Here is a 13525-nt window from a genome sequence, read left to right on the forward strand (position 1 = left end):
AATGAGGAGAGGGGGGGTGTCCATTTGGAGGACGTCACCTGCTCATGAATATTAATGAGGGGGCTGGTCGACGTGGATTGACGTCACGCGCGGGACACACAGACATTCTTGGCTCATTATAGTAGGACATATTGGTGTTTGCGGACGCGCCTGCGTGTGTTAGAGGCTGCCAACTGAGACGCCCAGTCGGGAAGGGGCGACCGGGTCGGGATCCCACAAACCCGCCCCGCTCTCGCTAAGGCACTGGGTCACGAACACGCCGTGTCCATCACAGTATAGACATTGCTACATTTTGACTTAAAAGACCGCTTGTGTAGCGATCGAAACGTCGTGGGGGGGGGGGGGGGTTCTTCTATCTACGTGACTTTACCGAAAGAACCAAGAATATAATAGTATAGAGATACTTTTCAAACAAGGCACACGAATCTAGTGTTCCGCATTGGCATGCGGCCCCCTGACAATACACAACGACACCTGAGAACATCAACAGACCTCCCCCCACATGGTGTCAAATGTGCGGCTGCCCTCACACTGATGTCTTATCGGCGAAAGTAGCCCCCCTCCCCTACCCCCCTCTGAAAATTAGTGAATTAACACTGCTCTAATCTATAAACAGCACACGAGAGGGCTGCAGGAGAGAGAGAGTTCGTGTGGTTTTGCTATCCATGCGTTGAAGAAGCGCCACACGACAGATAGAGAGAGAGGGCGCGCGTGCTGTCTGTAACTCGTTGGTTCACATGCGGCACTAATATTCGGCTTCGATGCGGGACTTTCCTTGGGTCACTTGTCTTCTTTTTACATAGACGTGACGAAAGGCAGACAGGCGAGCACACACTCATACACACATCACACACACACACCCCGACACGAGCGTTGTAACCAGAAGGTCAGGTTTATTTGCAGAACCCTACACCGCGATTTGTCGCAGCTCCGCGCTGGACAACTTGAAACATTTCGGGTCCTCTGTTATAACAGTTACCGGCGGCCCTTGGTGGTGCGTCACGGCCACATTCAGCAATTAAACACGCTCTTGGACTCAGCGTGGAAAACTCATATACCCGACCACACAACGCTAGGGTCAAGCATAGGTACCTCGTCGCATATAGCGTGGACTGCTGTTTTTACTTTTTTTTACATAGCACCTGCAGCTCAACAGCATTGAGTCTGCAGATGTCACGCGCGTGCTTAGTGGGTGTGTGGCATAGCACAGCGCAGCGCATGTAGAAGTCGTTGTTGACGATGTCCCCAAAAAGTAATGACACTGATCGTGATGATTAATAATTAATTTATTGCCATCAACGTCGTCGTCGTTATCAGTTCACCTGAAGTTTTCGCTTGATTCGTTTTTTTTTCCTCCACGCGTGGATACGTTACGATGTTGTCTAGAGATTGATGGGGTTTTTTAAAAAATCTCTGTTGCTGTTTTATTTCATGCTTTCTATGTCGTTTTTAACGATGTTGTTTTGACACCGCAACCTTAACTGCAATGGGGAGGAGCAGGCGTGGGGCCCTGTAGGTGACGATGCCGATGATGCTGATGAGTCTGACACGTGGCTCTCATCGGCAACGAATACCCATAGCTCACATATCAGATATCTCTGTGTGCCGGTGTGTGTGTGTACATCATGTAAAATACCTCTCTCCAGGTAAAGAGGTGTATTTGTGTGTGTGTGTATACATCTATGAAGGCGCCTGTATTCAGATTTCTACGTATACACCAGATATACTATGTATGCATATGGGAAGATGTCTTTCCTAGATCTCTTTGTGCTATAGTACATTATAATTTAGGGAAAGGTGTCTCTCCCTGGTATCACATAATTGAAACACTACACGCACACATATGTATGCCGAGAGGTATGTATTACAAAGGTCCCTATGCATATATTATATATGGGCAGATGTACATAAGTACACCACCATTCTGTATATCACACACATAATATATGTGTGTGTAGTGTATAACGTATGACACACACACATAAATGCACGTGGAGAAGCAATGAATGAGTGAATGCATGCATGCATGCACGCACATACAGCGGCGAGAGCGTGCACACACACACACACACGGATGAGAGGAACGCACACGGCTAGCCGCCTTGCAGCCCCCAAGGAGCAAAGGTCTGGGTTCGATTCCTTTAGAAGCACTTGCGATGGACGATGGAGGGGCCCGCCTCGTCGTACTCCTGCTTGGTGATCCACATCTGCTGGAAGGTGGACAGCGACGCCAGGATGGAGCCTCCGATCCAGACGGAGTACTTGCGCTCGGGAGGAGCGATGATCTGAGGTTTCGGGGGAGAAGGCGCACGATGGGAGAGAGAGAGGTGAGTCACGATCAGGTCGGGGCGGGGGGTAGACGGTGTGGGGGAGTACACGGGGAGAAGGTGGACGGGAGCAACGGAGGGACACGGGGAGAAGAGAGATATGGCACGCAGAATGGGGGGGGGGGGGGGGGAGAGGAGACGCGGGACATGGGGACACGAGAACAGGGGGGGACGCGGTGCTCGAGGAGGGAAGAGGTCAAGAAATGCCGGCACATGGAGACAGAGAGCGATGTGTGGATACAGAGTGATGCGAGGAAATGCCAATTAACTTTAATTACAATGGCACTCTACAGCTCTTGTATTAATCAACTGCTGGATGAAGCCACCGAGGGCGACTGAGTGGGAGTACGAAATGTCGTAGGAGCGTCGCCAGTGGTTAATGTCAGCCGGAAGAGTCACCGAGACGCTGTTACGCAAATTGTTATCACGCCACATCCATATTGCCCCGGGTCGTTGATGAGTGAGACTCATCCTGATCTCTAGAGCTCTCACCTGGTTAAACAAAACTTCAAACTACTCTATTACAAACTGTATTCATTTTGTATTAAATCTTCAGTTCGTGTCCTGCCGACGGTGTTCCTGCGACGCTGCTCACCTTGATCTTCATGGTGCTGGGCGCCAGGGCGGTGATCTCCTTCTGCATGCGGTCAGCGATACCCGGGTACATGGTGGTGCCACCGGACAGCACGTTGTTGGCGTACAGGTCCTTGCGGATGTCGATGTCGCACTTCATGATGGAGTTGTAGGTGGTCTCATGGATACCGGCGGACTCCATGCCTGTGTGTGCGTGCGATTGCGTTGTGTGTGTGCGCGAGCATACGATCAACAATCACGACTACCAATAACCCAGCAAAACCGCCACCTACCTACACGATCACCACTGTGTGTGTGTGTTGGCTGTGGGGGGGGGGGGGCGATAGTCTAGCGGTTAACTCGCTGCGTTACGAACCCGGCGAACTGAGTTCGATTCCGGCTCATGGCAAACAACAGCAGAGAATAATTATCTGAACCATTCCAGGGCCACCCCTAGGTCGAATCAGCCTCAGGTGAGTACCTGGTACGATCTGTAAATGTTGCTACTAGGGAGACAAAGGCGGCCGGGCGTGATGTTGACCACCCATCGTTTCGTGTCGGCTTTCATAGGTGCTCGCTAACAGCACTTGCCCTAAGAGCCTGTTCAGGCTATACGGGGTTTTTTTGTATACGTCTGTGTGGGGTGAGCAGTGGCACAGTGGATAGCGCACTGCAATACGAAACGGGCGCCTGATATCCATCCTATAGACAATAGTTTGAGTTTATTTTGATTTGTTACATGGATTATGGTCGCGTTTCGCCAGTTACCCGGCTATTTCCCACGGGAGATCCGTGGTGCTGCGTGAGCACAACATTGATATCCATCATGATGATCAATGATGTTCAATATATATCATCAACATTCTGATGACGATGGATTTTAAGCCTATGACGGCAATGTAATTGATAATGGTGATTGCAAAGTAATTCATCGTGATAATGAATAATCCACAATTGGTGATACATTTAGATTCAGTCATGATGGACATTGAATCGATGCTGATGTATACCAAATACATAATGACCATGATGATGAATGGGTGATTGACTCAATGGAAAAACAGCGGGTCACTGACTAATGAACGAGGGTTTACAACGAAGAACGAACGAACGAGTGCATGGTCACTGACCGATGAATGAGGGCTGGAAGAGCGTCTCGGGGCAGCGGAAGCGCTCGTTGCCGATGGTGATGACCTGGCCGTCGGGAAGCTCGTAGCTCTTCTCCAGGGAGGAAGAGGTGGCGGCGGTCGCCATCTCGTTCTCGAAGTCCAGGGCCACGTAGCACAGTTTCTCCTTGATGTCGCGCACGATCTCACGCTCGGCTGCGGGGGAGGAACAGGGACGGCGGCATTGGTGGTAATGATGATGATGATAGTGGTGGTGATGGTGGTGGTGGCAATGATGATAGCGGTGGTGATGGTGGTAATGATGATAGTGGTGGTGATAGTGGTGGTAATGATGATAGTGGTGGTGATGGTAATGATGATCATTGCAGTGATGTTAATTATGATGATCGTAGTGGTGTTGATGATGACAGCGATGGTAATGAAGATGATAGTAGTGGTAATGATGATTTGCATTGGTAGCGGTAATGATGACAGTGGTGGTAATGATGATGATTGCAGTGGCGGTGGTGAGAGTGAAACAGGGGTGTCAAGGATATACATCAAGACGGACGAACAGAAATATATGAAGTCGGACGCGCGGACAAACACCCACAGCCTCGCACGTGCGGTTTCAGAGCAACGTACAAAGACACCGACAGACGCGTGTAGACACACACGCGTGCGTGCGTATACGCACAGACACGCGGACAGGCAGATGCACTGATTCATTAACGCAGATACACAGGGATACGCGCACGTGTATACACGCAAGTACACTAATGAGTGATGGTGATGCTTATTGGATTAATAATAATGATTAGTCTTCATCTAATATTGAATTACTGCGTGTGTCCATTAAGACGAGGATAATGATGTCGTCTCAGCCAATGATGATGATGATGTTTTACCCCAATGATAGTGAAATCTATTGAAACGATGATGTTGATAATGACGATGTTCATCAAGTTAACGATTATGTAATTTAATCCAGTGATGATCACGACGACGACGATGATGACGATGAGGATCTCACCGGTGGTGACGAAAGAGTATCCGCGCTCAGTCAGGATCTTCATCAGGTAGTCGGTGAGGTCGCGACCGGCCAAGTCAAGGCGCATGATGGCATGGGGCAGGGCGTAGCCCTCATAGATGGGCACGTTGTGCGTCACACCGTCACCGGAGTCCAGCACGATGCCTGCGCACAGGTGACACGCGACCCGTCAGCACCTCCCGTGACAACGCGAATCGATTGGTCCTGTCGGCGGTGGAGGGTTATAGGAAACTACTCGACATTGTACCCACACGACGATCTGACCCAAAATAAACTAGTTTCGAATCATAATATCGGTGGCGAAAGCCTAGGTACCCTGCAAACGCATAAACGAGAATTTTGAAGCAATTTTAAGCATTTGCGCCAACAAGATGAGTGAAGCGTCGTCTCACCGGTGGTACGGCCGGACGCGTACAGGGACAGCACGGCCTGGATGGCCACGTACATGGCGGGCACGTTGAAGGTCTCAAACATGATCTGGGTCATCTTTTCACGGTTGGCCTTGGGGTTGAGGGGGGCCTCTGTGAGCAGGGTGGGGTGCTCCTCGGGGGCCACGCGCAGCTCGTTGTAGAAGGTGTGGTGCCAGATCTTCTCCATGTCGTCCCAGTTGGTGATGATGCCGTGCTCGATGGGGTACTTGAGGGTGAGGATACCGCGCTTGCTCTGCGCCTCGTCACCCACGTACGAGTCCTTCTGACCCATACCCACCATCACACCCTGCGCACCAGAAGAGGAGGAAGAAGGAGAAACAACAATACACAGAGTTTTTTTACTTAGAACGTTCAAGAGGAGCCGCGGTGGTCACGCTGGTGGTCACGCGATGTTATCCTCCCTCGCCCGGTACGCAGGAAGGTTCTTGGGTTCGATCCCGGACCCTGACGATGCCTGTTGTATATTTGAGGTTCGCGTGTTCTCTCTCTCTCTCCCCGGCGCTGCTCGCGTGGATTTTTCCTCCGGTTTTGACGCCCTCCGCATTTAGAATCAACGCGCGTTTATATTATTTTGGTACTGCTCTAAATCCCCACGTGTCATTATGATGATGGTATCAGCCTCTTTGATGAGCTATCGTCACGTGTAGCCCGGTTGCCTCTGTAAACGAGCTAACAGTTCAGTGGGCTTTACCTGGTTCATGAAATTGTTTTTATTTTTGTTAGTGTATTCATTGGTCCGCAAGGTCTTATTAACACTCTACACGCAGGGGCTTATTAAAAAAAACCGAATTGTCATTAAAAGCCATGACATTCGGTCATGACAATAATTGCATCATCAAGCGGCCAGGAGGTGGCAGCACGGTACAACAATTCAAGTGTTCAACCCTTCGCACCGTGCGGGGCCTATTCGCCGCGTGATGTGACCTATCCCCGGGAGAGAATTACTCCGCATGAAAATTCAATAACAATACGCGCAAAACTCCGTTCCGCGGCGGAACGCACGAATAAGATGTATGTTTTAGTCCATCAGCTGGAACAGGCTTGCCGGACCAAGTCATGAAACTCTGGACCAGGTCTCGGCCTTCTGGGTCTCATCAGCAGAGCTATAAGCTCGTTAAACGAATTTCACATTGATCGTGTATTTACAATGCGGGCGCCCCTTCTGAAAGAGAGTCTCGAGACTCCGTGAGACGTTTCTCCATTAACGCTTTTAAATTATCAATATAATTATGAATACTCTATGTATATGAGTAGTACGGACATCATTTGGTCAGCGTGCTAAACTCCCTGTGACGTGTTGCCAAGTACTCCCCGTGCTTTTGAGATGTTGATGACATTCCACTTTTGTAGTTTACAGCACCCGTTAGCGAGGGGGTGAGAGGGGGGCAGTGCATAAAAAATAGATTTGCTGATCTATCTGTTCGAAACTGGAGCCCTGTCCCCTTCGCATGCTCGTGTTTTTATCCAGGCATTCCACTAGCCACGTGTGAAACATATAAGCACACATATATATGTGTGTGTGTGTGCTCAGACCCTGCATCATGTAGAGCGTGCGATATGGAAAAGTAGAAACGCGCTTCTATCTGCAAGTGGTGGTGCCCCTTTGCGCCATAGTCTTCTCAGGACGTGAATAATTCCAATTGGGGGTGTGGAGGGTGTGGAGGGAGCGGAGGGTGGGTGGAGACAGCTGTGGGGGTCAGGGATAATTTTAGTTCTGGGGGGCGGAGTGGAGATGACGGGGGTTGGGGGAGTGAGCGTGGTGGTAAAAGGTCACTTAAGGGCGGGTGGCTGTCCCTTCTCGAGCTACCAGCCCTTACAAGTCGACACGTGCGTGTGGCAGTGAGGCCACGTGCCAACTCCACCGTTGGTTTAATCTTTTTTTAATTTAAGGTATCAATCTCTCAACTGGTGTCCTTCTGCCTAGAGGCCAACTGGGTGATTACCCCCAACAATATCACGTACAGCGCCTCTGGGACGAGGGCCTTCCCAGTGGGGGGGGGGCTATATGACCATACTTCACCACTCTCGGTCAGTTCCGAGTTGATGAAGACGTGGGCTCATGGACGTGGAGCAACAACAATTGATTGCTGCAGCACTGCCCCCTTTATTGCCCACCGTGTAGCCTCGCGGCAGCGTTTACAGGCGCCTTGTTCAACTGGGTATCGGCCCCGGGATGAGTGGGAATCGTCAGTGTGGCTCCACATCGGCGCCGGTGCGATCGGCCTCATCGCTAGTCGACGATCACCGGGCGAGCGAGTAAATCACGGTACCCCGATGTGTAAATCATGGTACCCCGGTGAGAATGTGCACACGCACAGTTCATTCACGTGGCTTAAATTGATATCCCTTGCCGGCAACAGACGCTAAAGGCTCTTGCCTCGATAGTCCCACGGATTGTAAAGCTAAAACCGGGAGGTCAAGGGAATTGCATCATTATTGGGGGTGAGAGGGGGGGGGCGAAATTGATGGGTGGGTGGCAGAGCGGGTGCGGATGGGGGAGTGGGTTCGGGTTATGGGGGACGAGAAGTGGGAGGTTTGGGGGGGGGGACTGGTGATTGACAGCTACATATGCAGTTGCCGTCTTACTCCCTTATAAAGGGACGTTGAGAAACGTCGGCTAATTTTGGAAACGCGAGCCGTCTGAGCATGTAAGGCAAGCATTTAAAATCGGCGCTCTAAGTCGGTCTCCTCTGGAGCAGATTGACGATTCACAATGCCCTATCATCATCATTAAATGTGCCAGTCATGCAACACATTATTTACACTTATGGTTGCAAATCAAACCCTTCTGGGAAGTTGGATCATGATTTTGAATTAGTATCAGATCAGAGAGGCCGTTGATATTTTTAACACTAAATTATCATTCGGATGCACTCCCAGAAGGCCGCGTGGATGATTGTGGTGAAACCCCCCCCCCCTAAACTTGTATTTGTTACGTGGTGCGACAGAAACGGTCATGAGGCGTGTTGTGTCTGGTTATGTAATTGATATTTAGCCATTTCCCCCACCCCCTTTTATGTGACAATGATGCGACTACTAAAACATCATTTGTTTAAGCCAGGAAGAACGATACCGACACACACACAAAAACCCGACTGACTCTCAAGGCTATTTTTCTTTTGCAGAAGGGTCATTGACCATTGCTGATGAATATGATGATGTTACGATAATATGATGATGTTACGATAATATGATGATGTTACGATAATATGATGATCATGCTACAATGCTAATATGATGATGTACCAATAATCGCATATCCTATTTCATGCACGTATTTAGGTGTTATGTAGTGTTGATTGATGGGTGGTGGGTGGCGTGGAGGGTGGTGGAGGATAGATGATGGGAGGAAGTTGGGGGCAATCGGGTCAGATAGTATTGGCGGCTCGTGGATGGGGGATGATGCGGGTGGAGGATGCGGGTGGAGGATGCGGGTAGAGACTATGGAATTGTTCCGTGGTGGATGGCGGGGGGTGGAGGTTGGGTTGTTGATGGGGGCATGTGGAATTGATGGAGGGGGTGGTGAGGGTGGGAGGGGGGGCTGGAGTGGCGGGGAGGGGGTGGTTTGGATAGATGTGTGTGTGTGGTATATGTAGAGTTTGGAGGGGTGGTAGGTGTGAATTTATAGGGGGTTGGTGGCATTGGTGGGAGGATGGGGGGGTGGGGGCTGGAGTGGGTGGGGGTATTTGCGTTAGACGTGGGTGGCGTTGTGTGTGGAGTGGGGCCGGTTGGAGGTGTGAGAGTGTGGGTGGGAGCGGTGGGAATTGATAAGGGGGTGGAGAATTCAGGGATTCGTTGTTGGGGGGCGTCGGGGGCAGCTGACCTGGTGGCGGGGCCGGCCCACGATGGAGGGGAAGACGGCGCGGGGGGCATCGTCTCCGGCGAACCCGGCCTTGCACAGACCCGAGCCGTTGTCGCACACGAGCGCGGTGGTCTCCTCGTCGTCACACATGGCGGAGTTCTGGACAGGTCACGACACCTGCTCGAGACAGGTGGGGAGGGGGGGGCACACGGGGAGGGGGCCAGGGAGGGCGAGACAATTGAGTGTGTGAGACAGAGAGTGGGTGTGTGAGTATCGAGTGAGTGTGTGTATTGTTAGTTGGTGTGTGTGTCTGAGTAGTTGGTGTGTGTGTGAGTACTGTATCGGAGTGTGTGTGTGTGTGTGAGTTATTAGTTGGGGTGTTTAAGTATCGGAGTAAGTGTGTGCAAGTTAGAGGATGTGCGACAGTATTGGAGTGTGTATGAGAGAAACACGGTGTGTGCTTGAGTTTTGGTGTGTGTGTGTGCGATAATTTGAGTATGTGTGAGTATTGGAGTATGTGTGAATATTGGCGTGTGTGTGTGTAAGTATTAAATTATTGTATGTGTGTGGATCAGCGGAGTGTTCAATTCCCAGCCATAGGCAACGTAAGTGGAAATTGGAATCGGAAACCTATCCTGGGCGCGCCACGAGGTCATCTCAGCCTTAAATGAGTACCATGGTGCTTGATGTGAACGTCGCTGAGTGGGGGCAAGTGGAGGTATCGGAGGGGGGGGGGGGCACATCGCCTCTCTTCTACTGTGACGGCTCTAACAGCTGTTCGACACAGGATTTTTGGTACAAATTAAATAATAAACTCAAGAAAATCCGCGGCCCTTGTTCGATCCACTGCTGGATAAAGGCTTCTCACGCCGTGCCTTGCGCGCCGGTCGTTTGGTGTGAAGGCGGGTAGCAAAGGATGCGGGATCATAGACGGAACTTACTTATTTTTTATTAACAAATATTTGTCTCTCGTTTAAGTTCTGCATGTGCCACGGAGGAGCGGTGGCGCAGCGGTCAGCGCGCTGCGCCATGACAGATATTGGAAATGTTATGAGTTCGATTTCCGGTCACGGCGAACATCAGTGGCAAGTGAGAGCTGAACTGGTCCTGGGCCTCCCCTCCCCCACTTCCCCAACCGGCAATGTCCAGTGTGGTGAAGTATGGTTAAATAACACCCACGACTGGCACAGCGTTGGGATGTCTTCATGCAGCAGTGGGTTGACATAATTATTAATCAATCATCTCTATGTTATGTCAACAACATCAATAATGAAAGCTTTTTGTTGAAGAAGATTTTAACAAATTTTTTTTAAGTTTCATGTTGTAAACTGAAGTCACATTCTTCCGTCAATGTTGCTATTTAATATGACTTATGACGGTATTTCACGACGGTCTTCTCAATCATAGACATATCTCAGGAAGATTCCCCAACTGGGGTCTAAAAAAAGAGCAGGATAATTTAATTAAACCGATTAGGTAATTGAACGAGTGATTGAATTCAACGACTTATTGACGACAATACGATACTGAATTCACTCGCGGGTACGGGGCCAAGGGACTCGGTTCTCATTGAATAATTCCCCGCGTTCGCTGCACGGTCTGGACCTCTGGAGTAGGCAAGTGACAGCTAAGTGGCCACGAGCCAAGTGGCCACGAGCCATAGCGGATGGTATCCTCTACTACTGGATGTGGTGTGCCGGGTGCAACACGTTTTTTGTTGGCTCGGGCCACCGTCCCGGACAGAGCCGGCTGAAATGAATCCGCGAGGGATAATTGAATACGGGACGCTAAAAATAATGTTGCCAACTCCTAATAGGGCTTCATCAGCTTCGTGCAAGGCTCCAGAGAGCCATGAGAAGACAGAGAGAGAGGAGAGATATCAGATCCGTTTTTGGAACAGTGCTACCGGCTGTACGTTGCATTTTTAGATAATTAAACCTTTTCCATGTATTTCCCCTTTTAAGAGAGTGGTAGCACAGCGGCTAGCGCGCATTGTGTTACGAATCTGAAAAGCGAATTTGATTCGCTGCCACGGCTACCACTCTGAGTGGCATCTGAAGCTCTTCCTGCATCTTCGCCTCCACCACTGCTATCACACATTGACCGGAGTGGTGAAGTATGGTCAAACAAATCCTCATGACATACACGGCATGGGAGGCCTTCATCCAGCAGTGGATCGAGGAAGGGTTTTGTGAACGTAACAAAAGTTATTTAAATGTTCAAATTACAGCGTCTTAATTATTGTAGAGGGAGTACATTATACTGTGCCACTTTATTTAATCGTCGTTTAAGTAATAGATCACATATTTAGATTCAAGTACAATAGCTGTGTTTAACGAAAACAACCAATTAAACAATTCATTTAAATGCTGGTTGCTGTTAGTTACTTTACTGCATAAAATCACAACTTATCGCGATCTAATTTTTACGTTTTGTTATACGTGCCATCACAACATTTGTACCTCCATGGCACAATTGGATTACTGCCGGCATAACTATTGGAAATCAACTGAAGCTTGTATGACTGCAACTATCCATTTCATTCTAACGCATTTCACAGACAATAACCCATTGAATCATTCAATGTCCGTTCCATGTATTTAATCACCGTGGAATGGTTACAATCAGACGTGCATGGTGTGTGAGGCTCATTGAGATGTGTTGGTATTTAAGCGAGAGCCATTATGCATGCAATTCCTTATCCCTGTGACCCAATAGGACACATTGCTACGTGTTAACCGTCGGTGCAGTGGTACCATGTGTTGTTGCACGTGTGTGTGATGGGCATATAGGTGTGTGTGTGTGATGGGTGAATGTGTGTTGGCGTGTGTGAGATGGGTTGTGTGCAGACACACACACGTGTGTGTGTGTGATTTCACTCACCGAGTGGCTGATTGCAAAATGTGGGGCCTTGCTGGACCGCGCGGGCAGTAGTGACCGGTTGACCGCCGGGGTCCAGGTTTTATAGGGAGCCAACGCGGTGGGCGAAGAGAGCAAGAGGCCACCCTGTCAGCCCAACCCTCTCCAAACCCACCCACCCACACACCCACCCACACACCCACCCAGCTGCCTCCACCTGCCCCCCCCCCCACCTCGTTCCCAAACCCAGCTGTATCTTCCCACACCCCCTCGCTTCAACTACCAACTCTCCACTCCCATCTCGGGGCCACAAGCCCCCACGATCACCGTGCTAACAACCATGGACCTCTTGATGTTCCATTCTTTTTTACTTCGTGCGATGGGAAAATCCGATTAATGGGACGTATAGTTAGGCACACAACTGGCACCAACCCATTATCCAGATGGACGGAATCGTGGGACGCATGCAACGTCAAGAACCAACGCCTCATCATCACTGACCCAACAGCAGATGTCCCCTTGCTTGTTCTATGTATGTATGTTGAACTTACTTTGCATCGTATCGGAGTTGCGGGGGAAGGACAACTAAACATACAAAATCAGTTCTAGATGATCAGTTTGTCAATCTAGATGATTTAAAAGTGCATAGCTCCAGTGGCTTCCTAACATCGGAAGCAAGAGCGATCCAGACGGCCACAGAAGCGCATCTGAAAGCGCAGCGCGATGCAGTGACTGCCTTTGATGGTTGAATGGACAGCACTTAACCGAATCCGCACAGGACACGGGGCGATGTGGCCATACGTTCCAGGCCATGGAACGTATCCAGGCCATGGAACGTACTGTATGACCTTGCTGACCTCATCAAGGAGCATAAACCAGCATGGTTAACCAGTCTCCCGCGCACGAGCTTATTTCATCACTCCATTTCTGCGGTGCGGAGGTCTTCCACGCAGAATCCGATGAATGGAATATACACTCAGTGGCTTCCCTGAGATGCTAAGCGGAGACATTAAGATCTGAGTGTGCAGGTTGTATGTATGTTGAACTTCGTTCACACCGTACGTAGCCAGCCGTGCTAATGGGAAGGGTGTAGAGGAAGGACAACAAACTAAGCACAAAAAACAGTTATAAAGAAATGATTTTTCAATCTAGATGATTTAAAAATGCATAACTCCAGTGGCTTCCTAAGCAAGTGACTGAACAAAATGCAACCATATCGACTCTTGCATCCTTTGGCAATCCGTCTCAGTCGAGTGACGGTTCTCGTCCACCAGTGTCTTATCCGCGGGTCCGAGGATGGCCGATGGGGCTGATCATGAAATCAACAGCCATCTGTAGCCGCAGCTCGGCCGTCGCGTCTCTCCGAGGTGGCCCGG

General features: G+C 49.9%; 1 protein-coding gene across 1 annotated transcript; it reads right to left on the reverse strand.

Moving 5' to 3' along the window:
* Positions 1-1408: 1408 nt before the first annotated feature.
* On the reverse strand, positions 1409-12307 carry LOC116947790 (actin, alpha cardiac muscle 2). The gene is made up of 7 exons (XM_032963937.2): positions 12174-12307; positions 9312-9467; positions 5450-5774; positions 5040-5201; positions 4031-4222; positions 2923-3104; positions 1409-2285 (listed from the first exon to the last, which is right to left on the reverse strand). Exons 2-7 carry the CDS (start codon positions 9438-9440, stop codon positions 2142-2144), a joined length of 1134 nt encoding a protein of 377 aa, XP_032819828.1. The 5' UTR covers positions 9441-9467; positions 12174-12307; the 3' UTR covers positions 1409-2141.
* Between the last annotated feature and the right edge of the window lie 1218 nt (positions 12308-13525).

Source organism: Petromyzon marinus, chromosome 31 (assembly GCF_048934315.1).
Source record: "Petromyzon marinus isolate PM22_M1 ecotype Great Lakes invasive population chromosome 31, UKy_Petmar_22M1.pri1.0, whole genome shotgun sequence".
In the NCBI taxonomy this organism is placed as follows: Eukaryota; Metazoa; Chordata; class Hyperoartia; order Petromyzontiformes; family Petromyzontidae; genus Petromyzon; species Petromyzon marinus.